This window comes from Triticum dicoccoides, chromosome 5A (genome assembly GCF_002162155.2).
Source record: "Triticum dicoccoides isolate Atlit2015 ecotype Zavitan chromosome 5A, WEW_v2.0, whole genome shotgun sequence".
Classification (NCBI taxonomy): Eukaryota; Viridiplantae; Streptophyta; class Magnoliopsida; order Poales; family Poaceae; genus Triticum; species Triticum dicoccoides.
Genome location: NC_041388.1, coordinates 619,014,947 through 619,026,088, shown reverse-complemented (window position 1 = coordinate 619,026,088; position 11,142 = coordinate 619,014,947). Strand labels below are relative to the sequence as shown.

Below are 11,142 nucleotides of genomic sequence, written 5' to 3'. Positions count from 1 at the left end.
CAAAGAGCAAACAGTTAGCACGTGGATCATCACATTTCAAGTAGAAGCACTACAGGTGAAATCAACTGCTCAGATAGATATACAAGGGCACACTGCCTATGTGCCCTTGAACTCTCCAATACGAGATCATCAATCCATGCTAAACTACAGCACGCTTGGGATCATGTACACATCAGTCACACCAAGTGTAGATGCACGACTCAGAACAAGTAGTAGCCATAAATAAACAGAGTGAAGCAAAGAAATTAACATCAAATCAATCGACCCACTCGGATCACAAACCATATTTGAGCAGTTTTAGAATTCAGCAAATGGGGGAAGCTCACCGAGGGCGTAGAAGCTGAGCATCCGGTTGGCATGGTACCTGACAGACAAAGGAATGTAAATCCATCAGTAATCAGGAGAGGAGAATGCGTGAGGTTACGATCATACATAGGGAGCCATTTCAGTTGCCACATGAACCTCTCGATAAGTACATGGCCTAAGGTACTAGCAAAGCACTGTTGTGCTGTCCATAGATTTATCTGAACTTATGCGACGGCTACACGGAATCTCAATGTGAAGTTGCGCTGGCAGACGGATAAAGATGTCAAGGCCGCTCGGTCAGAACAATTTAACAGAGTGAAGTAGTGCAGGGCAATATTGATTAACTGGTGAAAAGACGGTCAAGATCAATTGTAAATTGCCCATGGTCTGCTGGTAATGGATGGATGGTTTACGATGACGGTGCCGCATCGAACATAGCATCGGTCGACGGAGCAAGCAGTTAACCACTAGGCCCCAAGTGTCCTAAAGGAAAGGATCCTACTCGTCTCCCAGCTGCCAAGTTCCATGGGGATTTAGTTCAAACTTCAGACCAGCCGTCTGTCTATAGCCTGTGGTCGAAATTAAAATCAATTAGCGATGCAGGCTTTAAAAACACCCACTTGCAGGCATTTGAGACATCATGCACTGGCATTACAAAACGCCGACTTGCAGGCACGTCTGGTGCATCACGTGAGTAGTGACCCAATACAAGGTGGGAAAGTGATTCGTTTTTCATTTTCGTCAGTCATGACACGGGGTTCACGGCCTTGACATTTACAAGCGTGTTACCAATGCCTTGCCATCAGCATCATCACCCAGTTGGTGGCACTTATTCACAAGTTGTGCAGTGAATCCATTGCATCATTTGTTTCCTCTTAGGGGTAACATTGACGTTCCATCCACTTGCATTCAGCATATTTGCAATTGAATCTAATGCCCTAATTCTCTTCTCTTCCACTCAAAATGTTCTGAAATACATTTTAGCTGGATGCTCACAAGAAGAATATTTAACCTCGCCACCGGCGACAGCCGTCTGAGACGGTGTGTAGTGCCATTACAAAACGTCCACTTGCAGGCAGACAGGCAGGAGGACAATATTGTTTCAGATACTACGTTTGATGCATCGTGCAAGCAGTCACATGGTTTTCACCCAGGACGAGGAAGGAAGTCTTTAATTTTTCAGTTTCGTCAGTCATGGCATTTTCTTTTTGCGTTCAACCATGCCATCCCGGTGCTGCCCGTAAATGTATTGAACCATTTGCATGTTTCGTTTTGAGCTACGTACCAATTATACATTCATACAGACTAGCACATCTCGAAAAAACAGAGAAAAACAAGTTCTAACAGAGGATGCAGAAACAGATTTGAAGAGAGCGAGCAGCAAGTGAAGGGGAAGGGGAAGGAGTGGGTACCTACATATTCCAACAGAGGCCGGGATGGGGTCTTGGAGGCCGACGTCGTCGTTGTTGCCCGCCGCCGCATTGAGCCTGCTGACGTCCGAGGTTGCCGCCGCCATAGACGGGAGGAGGGACGGACGGCAAGCAGCGGTGGTGGTGAGTTGGGAGACTCGCTGTGCCACTGCCAACAACCGCAGCACGAGGTGGCTGGTCTTGGAGGAAGGTGGCACCATGTAGTTGCCCGTCGAGGCCGCCGAGGTGAGCACTGCCCTACCCCTCCTCCGCCGGTCCGGCGCCACGACCACGCGCACTCGGCCACGGCGGGGGCCGCGGGGGAGCGGCGAGGAGGCGAGGGTCCGCGCGAGGGAGGCGGAGGCGGTGGCTTCCATGGGGATTAGAGCGGAGGAAGATGGGAGCTTGGGGGAGTGTTGCGCGCGGCCGGCGTGGGTGATGGCGGCGGCGAGAAGATCGTGGGGAGACGAGTAGGTGAGTTCATGAGAGAGTTTTTTTTAGTGATGAGAGAGAGAGAGTGGTGGGGTGGGAGTGGATCAGGCAGGGGTGGATGGTGCAGACACGCTTAGTAATAGCGTGTGGGTCTTACCTGCGCTATAGCTACTTACTTAGTAGTAGCGCATGTTTTATATCCCTCGCTACTATTATGGCGTGTCCCGGGGGAATGGTGGAGACCACTTCGTAGCAACGCGGGTTTATACCCCTCGCTACTACTAATTAGCGAGGGGTATAAAACCCGCGCTACTACTAATTAGTAGTAGCACCTCTTTTTAGACCACGCTGCTGATAAACTTCTATGTATAGGGTTTTCTCTGGTAGTGTTATGTTGTGTCATCACCTTCTAAAGCAAGCTCCAGAAACTGAGAAGAGCACATTTGTCATGATTTATGCATTGTGTGTAGCTAATGTTGGGTGCATCATGACTGGATCTTTTCTACCATGAATTACAATGTTCAGTCACCACTTGAACTTTGGAGGTGCTCTGCATTTATGTTTTGCGCTCTCAGAATGGGCTAGCGAGATACCACTATTCATATTATATCATGGTTGTTTTGACAACGTGTTGCCGTTTAAGATACATTATTATTGCTCATTGGCTGATTATGTCATTGATATGAGCCATTATAGTCTTTAAGAGTTATTGTTGGCATGGTTAGGTATAATGTTGGCTGAAAACCTGGGTACTGTTTAAGCTTATTTAAGCAAACAAGAGCAAAAGAGTTTGTAAAAGTTTTTCTTTTTCACTTTCAGTTTATCAACTGAATTGCTTGAGGATAAGCAAAGGTTTAAGCTTGGGGGAGTTGATACGTCTCCAATGTATCTACTTTTCCTAACGCTTTTCCTCTTGTTTTGGACTCTAATTTGCATTATTTGAATGAAACTAACCCCGGATTGACGTTGTTTTCAGCAGAACAACCATGGTGTTGTTTTGTGTAGAAATAAAAGTTCTCGGAATGGAACGAAACTTTGCGAGGAAGTTTTATATAATATATAAGAATTTCTGGAGCCAAGACCTACCGAAGAGGGGCCTCCTGGGTGGGCACAACCCACCAGGGCGCGCCCCCTCTCCTGGCGCGCCCAGGTGGGTTGTCCCCACCTAGTAGCCCCGCAGACCCTGAAACCAACGCTAAAAATTCCTATTTTCGAAGAAAAAATCAAGGAGAAAGAATTATCGCGATCCACGAGACGGAGCCGCCACCAAGCCCTGTTCTTTCTTGGGAGGATAGATCTGGAGTCCGTTTGGGGCTCCAGAGAGGGGTATCTTCGCTCTTCGTCATCACCAACCCTTCTCCATCGCCAATTCCATGATGCTCCCCACCGGGAGTGAGTAATTCCTTTGTAGGCTCGCTAGTCGGTGAGAAGTTGGATGAGATTCATCATGTAATCAAGTTAGTTTTGTTAGGGCTTGATCCCTAGTATCCACTATGTTCTTAGATTGATGTTGCTATGACTTTGTCATGCTTAATACTTGTCACTTTGGGCCCGGGTGACATGATTTCAGATCTGAACCGTTTATGTTATCACCATTATATTCATGTTCTAGATCCGATCTTGCAAGTTATTAAGGCCTGGTGGGTTGTGCCCACCTTGGGTGCCCCCAGGATTGCCTCTTTGCTCTATAAATACCCCAATATTCCAAAAACCCTAGGGGAGTCGACGAAAATCAATTCCAGCCGCCACAGAGTCTAGAACCACCAGATCCAATCTAGACACCATCACGAAGTGGTTCACCACTTCCATTGGTGCCTCTCCGATGATGTCTGAGTAGTTCTTTCTAGACCTTCGGGTCCGTAGTTAGTAGCTAGATGGCGTCCTCTCTATCATTTGATTCTCAATACAATGGTCTCTTGGAGATCCATATGATGTAACTCTTTTTGCGGTGTGTTTGTTGGGATCGGATGAACCTTGAGTTTATGATCAGATCTATCTTTTTATATCCATGAAAGTTATTTGAGTTTCTTCGATCTCTTATATGCATGATTGCTTATAGCCTCATATTTCTTCTCCGGTATTTGGGTTTTTTTGGCCAACATGATCTATTTATCTTACAATGGGAAGAGGTGCTTTGTAGTGGGTTCGATCTATACAATGCCTGATCCCAGTGACAAAAGGGGAACCGACACGTATGTATTATTGCTACTAAGGATAAAATGATGGGGTCTATCTCTACATAGATAGATCTTGTCTACATCATGTCATCGCTCTTATTGCATTACTTTGTTTCTCCATGAACTTAATACACTAGATGCATGCTGGATAGCGGTCGATGTGTGGAGTAATAGTAGTAGATGCAGGCAGGAGTCGGTCTACTAATCTTGGACCTGATGCCTATATAATGATCATTGCTTGGATATCGTCATGAGTATTTGAAGTTCTATCAATTGCCCAACAGTAATTTGTTTACCCACCATTTGCTAATTTTCTCGAGAGAAGCCACTAGTGAAACCTACGGCCCCCGGGTCTCTATCTCATATTATTTGCCTTCACGATCTATTTTATTTGCCTTTTATTTTCAGATCTACTAAACCAAAAATACAAAAATACCTTGCTGCAATTTATTTTATTTGGCATTCGATCTATCAATATTTACAACTCTGTCACGTCCGTTTGCCAATTTCTGGCACCGTTACCCGAAAGGGATTGACAATCCCTTTTACACGTCGGCTTGCGAGTATTTGTTATTTGTGTGCAGGTGTTGTTTATGTTGTGTTGCTTGGTTCTCCTACTGGTTCGATAACCTTGGTTTCACATCTGAGGAAAATACCTAAGGCCGCTGTGCTGCATCATCCCTTCCTCTTTAGGGAAATACCGACGTAGCTTAAAGCGACATCATCTACAAAGCTCGACTTGTTGCGAAGGGTTTTCGACAAGTTCAAGGAGTTGACTACGATGAGACTTTCACACCCGTAGTGATGAATCTGTCCGAATCATGTTAGCAATTGCCGCATTTTGTGATTATGAAATCTGGCAAATGGACGTCAAAACTGCATTCCTTAATGGATTTCTCAAAGAATAGTTGTATATGATGCAACCAGAAGGTTTTGTTGATCCTAAAGGTGCTAACAAAGTGTGCAAGCTCCAGCGATCCATTTATGGACTGGTGCAATGATAACCCACAAGTATAGGAGATCGCAACAGTTTTCGAGGGTAGAGTATTCAACCCAAATTTATTGATTTGACACAAGGGGAGCCAAATAATATTCTCAAGTATTAGCAGTTGAGTTGTCAATTCAACCACACCTGGAAACTTAATATCTGCAGCTAAGTGTTTAGTAGCAAAGTAATATGATAGTAGTGGTAATGGTGGCAAAAGGTAATAGTAGCAAAAGTAATATTTTTGGGTTTTATAGTGATTGTAACAGTAGCAGTGGAAAAGTAAATAAGTGAAGAACAATATAGGAAAAGCTCATAGGCATTGGATCAGTGACGGAGAATTATGCCGGATGCGATCGATCATGTAACAGTCATAACCTAGTGTGACACAGAACTAGCTCCAGTTCATCAATGTAATGTAGGCATGTATTCCAAATATATTCATACGTGCTTATGGAAAAGAACTTGCATGACATCTTTTGTCCTACCCTCCCGTGGCAGCGGGGTCCTATTGGAAACTACGGGATATTAAGGCCTCCTTTTAATAGAGTACCGGACCAAAGCATTAACACATAGTGAATACATGAACTCCTCAAACTACAGTCATCACCGGGAGTGGTCCCGATTATTGTCACTTCGGGGTTGCCGGATCATAACACATAGTAGGTGACTATAGACTTGCAAAATAGGATCAAGAACTCTCATATATTGATGAAAACATAATAGGTTCAGATCTGAAATCATGGCACTCGGGCCCTAGTGACAAGCACTAAGCATAGCAAAGTCATAGCAACATCAATCTCAGAACATAGTGGATACTAGGGATCAAACCCTAACAAAACTAACTCGATTACATGATAAATCTCACCAACCCATCACCGTCCAGCAAGCCTACGATGGAATTACTCACGCACGGCGGTGAGCATCATGAAATTGGTGATGGAGGAAGGTTGATGATGACGATGGCGACAGATTCCCCTCTCCGGAGCCCCGAACGGACTCCAGATCAGCCCTCCCGAGAGAGTTTAGGGCTTGGCGGCGGCTCCGTATCATAAAACGCGATGAATCCTTCTCTCTAGTTTTTCTCCCCAAACGTGAATATATGGAGTCAAGGTTGAGATTGGTGGAGCATCAGGGGGCCCACGAGGCAGGGGCGCGCCCCCCACCCTCGTGGACAGGTGGAGGCCCCCCTGACGTGGAACTTTCTTCCAGTATTTTTTTATATATTCCAAAATAATTCTCCGTTGATTTTCAGGTCATTCCGAGAACTTTTATTTCTGCACAAAAATAACAACATGGCAATTCTACTGAAAACAGTGTCAGTTCGGGTTAGTTCCATTCAAATCATGCAAGTTAGAGTCCAAAACAAGGGCAAAAGTGTTTGGAAAAGTACATACGACGGAGACGTATCAACTCCCCCAAGCTTAAACCTTTGCTTGTCCTCAAGCAATTCAGTTGATAAACTGAAAGTGATAAAGAAAACTTTTACAAACTCTGTTTGCTCCTGTTGTTGTAAATATGTAAAGCCAGCATTCAAGTTTTCAGGAAAGATTATGAACTAACCATATTCACAATAACATTTAGGTCTCATGTTTACTCATGTCAATGGCATAATCAACTAGCGAGCAATAATAATAAATCTCAGATGACAACACTTTCTCAAAACAATCATGACATGATATGACAAGATGGTATCTCGCTAGCCCTTTTTGAGACCGCAAAACATAAATGCAGAGAACCTTTAAAGATCAAGGACTGACTAGACATTGTAATTCATGGTGAAAGAGATCCAGTCAAGTCATACTCAATGTGAACTAACAGTAATGGATGCAAATGACAGCGGTGCTCTCCAACTGGTGCTTTTTAATAAGAGGATGATGACTCAACATAAAAGTAAATGGATAGGCCCTTCACAGAGGGAAGCAGGGATTTATAGAGGTGCCAGAGATCGGTTTTGAAATGGATATGAATAATATTTGGAGCGGTATACTTTCATTGTCAACATAACAACCGAGAGATCTCGATATCTTCCATGCTACACACATTATAGGCGGTTCCCAAACAGAATGGTAAAGTTTATACTCCCCCTTCACCAACAAGCATCAATCCATGGCTTGCTCAAAACAACGAGTGCCTCCAACTAACAAGAGTCCCGGGGGAGTTTTGTTTTTAGTTATTTTGATTTGATTTGCATAAAGCATGGGACTGGGCATCCCGGTGACCAGCCCTTTTCTCGTGAGTGAGGAGCGGAGTCCACTCCTCTTGAGAATAACTCTCCTAGCATGGAAGATACAAACAGCCCTAGTTGATATATGAGCTATTTGAGCATACAAAACAAAATGTTTATTTGAAGGTTTAGAGTTTGACACATACAAATTTACTTGGGACGGCAGGTAGATATCGTGTATAGGTAGGCATGGTGGACTCATATGGAATAACTTTGGGGTTTATGGAATTGGATGCACAAGCAGTATTCCCGCTTAGTACAGGTGAAGGCTAGAAAAAGACTAGGAAGCGACCAGCTATAGAGCGACAACAGTCATGAACATGCATTAAAATTAATCAACACCGAATGCAAGCATGAGTAGGATATAATGCACCATGAACATGAATATCGTAGAGGCTATGTTGATTTTGTTTCAACTACATGCGTGAACATGTGCCAAGTCAAGCCACTCGAATCGTTCAAAAGAGGATACCACCCTATCATACCACATCACAACCATTTTAATAGCATGTTGGCACGCAAGGTAAACCATTATAAGCTCCTAGCTAATTAAGCATGGCATAAGCAACTATAATCTCTAATTGTCATTGCAAACATGTTTATTCATAATAGGTTGAATTAGGAATGATGAACTAATCATATTTACAAAAACAAGAGAGGTCGAGTTCATACCATCTTTTCTCATCTCAATAAGTTCATCATATAATCATCATTATTGCCTTTCACTTGCACGACCGAATAGTGTGGATAATAATAATTGTGCACGTGCTGGAATCTGCAAGCATTCAATTCAAGAGAGAAGACAAGGTAATATGGGCTCTTTGCTAGATCAACAATAATGCATATGAGAGCCACTTAACATTTTCATTATGGTCTTCTCCTCTCAACCCCCAAAGAAAAGAAACAAAACTATTTACATGGTAAAGCTCCCAACAAGCAAAAGAAGAACGAGAAATCTTTTTGGGTTTTCTTTTTAATTACTACTACTACAGCATGAAAAGTAAACTAGCTAAAAAGCTACAACTATTTTTTTTGTTTTTCTTAAGTTTTATCAAACACACAAGAAGAAAGCATAAAAAGGGAAAATAAACTAGCATGGATGATACAGTGAAAAAGTATGAGCACCGACAACTAGCATGAGTGTGTGAAAAGGAATGTAATGTCGGTGAGAAGTACGTACTCCCCCAAGCTTAGGCTTTTGGCCTAAGTTGGTCTATCACTACTAGGGAAAAGCCTATACACATAATTTTACCAGTAGCGCTGTACAAAATCAAGTGCTGCTGCTACTTAGTAGCAGCGCGCGTAAATAAACCGCGCTACTGCTATGACTTTAGCAGTAGCACGTACTAGCGAAAAGCGCTGCTGCTACGTTTGAACTCGGCGCACATGGCTAGCCCAACCTAGCAGTAGCCCGTATAATGGCCCAGCGCTACTGCTAATCTCCTTAGCTCCAGCATGTATTCCAGAACGCGCTGTAGCTAACATAGCAGTAGCGCCCTTTCTGGAACGCGCTACTGGTACTTCTGACTTAACCACGTGGTTCGTCCTTCCCCACGGCCACTTCATCCCCCAAATCAACTCCACTCTCGCCGCCGCCGTCGCCCCTCGGTCGGCGCGCGCTCTCCCCACGCCGCCCCCGACCCCAGATTCAACGCCGGCCCCGCCCCCGACCTCAACGCCGCCCGGGACGCCGTCCCCGACCCCGACCTCAATGCCGCCCCGGACGCCGCCCCCGCCCCCCTGACCTCAACGCCGCCCCGGAGCCCCGACCACGACCTCGATGCCGCCTGCCCCTCCCTCGTCGCAGGCACCCGAGGTGAGCACGCCTGCTCCTCCCTCTCCCCTACCTCTGCCTAGGGTTTCTACCTCCATCAAATTAGTTAGGGTGGAAATGATTCGGATGCGGATGCGGCTCAAATGAGTTAGGGTTCATGTAAGGGTGGAAACGAATCAAATTTCTAAGATGAATCATAAAACGAGTAAAATTTGACCACTTATTTCACTTTATAGTTGGATAATTGGAATATCCGCTACCACTTTCCACCCCTATAGGTTCATCAAATTAGATGGTAATTAGGGCAGTAGTTCTCAGGTACTAATTAGTTAGTAAGAACTAGGTACTAATTAGGTACTAGAATATTTTTATTTATAGTAAGTTTATTTTTAGTAAGAACTAGTTGAATTAATAGAACTAGTTAGTAAGAACTTGTTGCTATTTTTTTAATTAAAGCAATTTTCCCGCATCGATGTGGACGATGCCTATCCCGCATCCTCGTCGTCGAGTCGGCGGAGGACGACACCTGCTTGACCAGATGGGCCATGTCCGGGACTGGGCTCCGCCGGGGTGGTACTGGGAGGCGCTACCTACCGGGGGGCGCAGGTTGGTGAGGAGCCAGCCTGTCGTTGACCTGAACCTTCTTTGGTGGCGGTCGCGTGGGCCAGTGATGGTCCAGAGGCTCGAGGACTCCATGGAGGTAGTGCGTCACCGTGTCAGTGAGGAGGACGCGCACGTCCGTCGCTACTTGTTTGCATTGGAGCACAGGTTCTCCAATACCTGGCAGGTTCTCCAGGGATCTCACTGGAGCTATGATCCCGTGATGGTTCCTTCTTTGTGGGTGTCCACCGCCCGTGCCGATACCCGTCGTGTGCTAGGGTTTTAGTTGTACTAGTGATGTTATATGTATGACACTATTCGGGATGTATTAGTGATAATATTCGACGATGTACGGACGCATGAGATGATTTACTTTTGCTTATTGAATGCATGCTAATTTGAGTCTTATAAGATATTTTGAAATGTATATCTTGTGTTGCTCAATATCCAAGTGGCCGGTCATGTTTGCAGGTTACACCTCTGAGTGGCCTATGTTTTGCCGGAGTGTTGATTCATTTCCGTTCCGGCAAATTTCAGGCGCTCGATATATCCTATTTTAGCAAAGGTCATGCCGGATTTTTCCATGAATTTTGGCATGACTTTTGCCAGAATATGTAGGAAATATCGAGTGCCCCGGATTTGTGTGTTGAGTATCCTGGTAGTTGTCTTTTATTGATTTTCAATTAATGTTTTAACTATGAACATAGGAAATGTCTGACGACAAAAAGGATTTCGGTATTTGCAAATACTGCAAAGACGAGCGCGGCCTATGCGATGGAATCTTCCTAGAGGATGATAGGTGCTTCAGCATCAAGCTGGACGAGAACTTCGAAGTGGATACAGTAAGTCACAACGACAAGTCTTTTTCGTAATTAAGCATGACATCTACTTCATTTGCTTCAACTTATATTTTTTTTACTATTCTACTAGCGTATCCCCTGCCATGCAAGAGTTTTTGTATTGGATAAGATAGGTTTCAGTCATACTATGGAGGTAAAGAAAGTTTATTTGAAGACCGAGCATGGTTATATTTTCCACGCAAAATTATACAATTCAGACGACTACACCTATTTTGGATGCAAAACATGGCGAGCACTATGCAAGACTTATGCATTTCAGCCTGATATGGTTATCACCTTTGATATTCGTCCGGAAGATGATATTGAAGGTAATACCGACATCTAGGTCGATGTGCAGACGCCTCCAGTTACACCAAAATGTAAGTTTCTCAA

The 11,142-nt window shown here is 44.4% G+C and overlaps 1 protein-coding gene across 2 annotated transcripts; it reads right to left on the bottom strand.

The window, feature by feature from the left end:
• Positions 1 to 56: 56 nt before the first annotated feature.
• Positions 57 to 2,232, bottom strand: LOC119298116. Of its 2 annotated transcripts, none has more exons than XM_037575632.1 (2): positions 1,719 to 2,232; positions 57 to 364 (listed from the first exon to the last, which is right to left on the bottom strand). In XM_037575632.1, exons 1-2 carry the CDS (start codon positions 2,090 to 2,092, stop codon positions 298 to 300), a joined length of 441 nt encoding a protein of 146 aa, XP_037431529.1. In that variant the 5' UTR covers positions 2,093 to 2,232; the 3' UTR covers positions 57 to 297. The 2 variants fall into 2 exon arrangements, with proteins under 2 accessions (XP_037431529.1, XP_037431528.1); XM_037575631.1 differs by having other exon boundaries at positions 1,723 to 2,232.
• Positions 2,233 to 11,142: the final 8,910 nt, after the last annotated feature.

Bases quoted from the DNA above. Each gene is read 5' to 3' on its own strand.
- LOC119298116 (XM_037575631.1), bottom strand. From the start codon at position 2,092: ATGGAAGCCACCGCCTCCGCCTCCCTCGCGCGGACCCTCGCCTCCTCG. The intron at 365-1,722 runs GTAGGTACCCAC...TTTGTCTGTCAG, and splicing joins CCCGGCCTCTGTTGGAATAT to GTACCATGCCAACCGGATGC.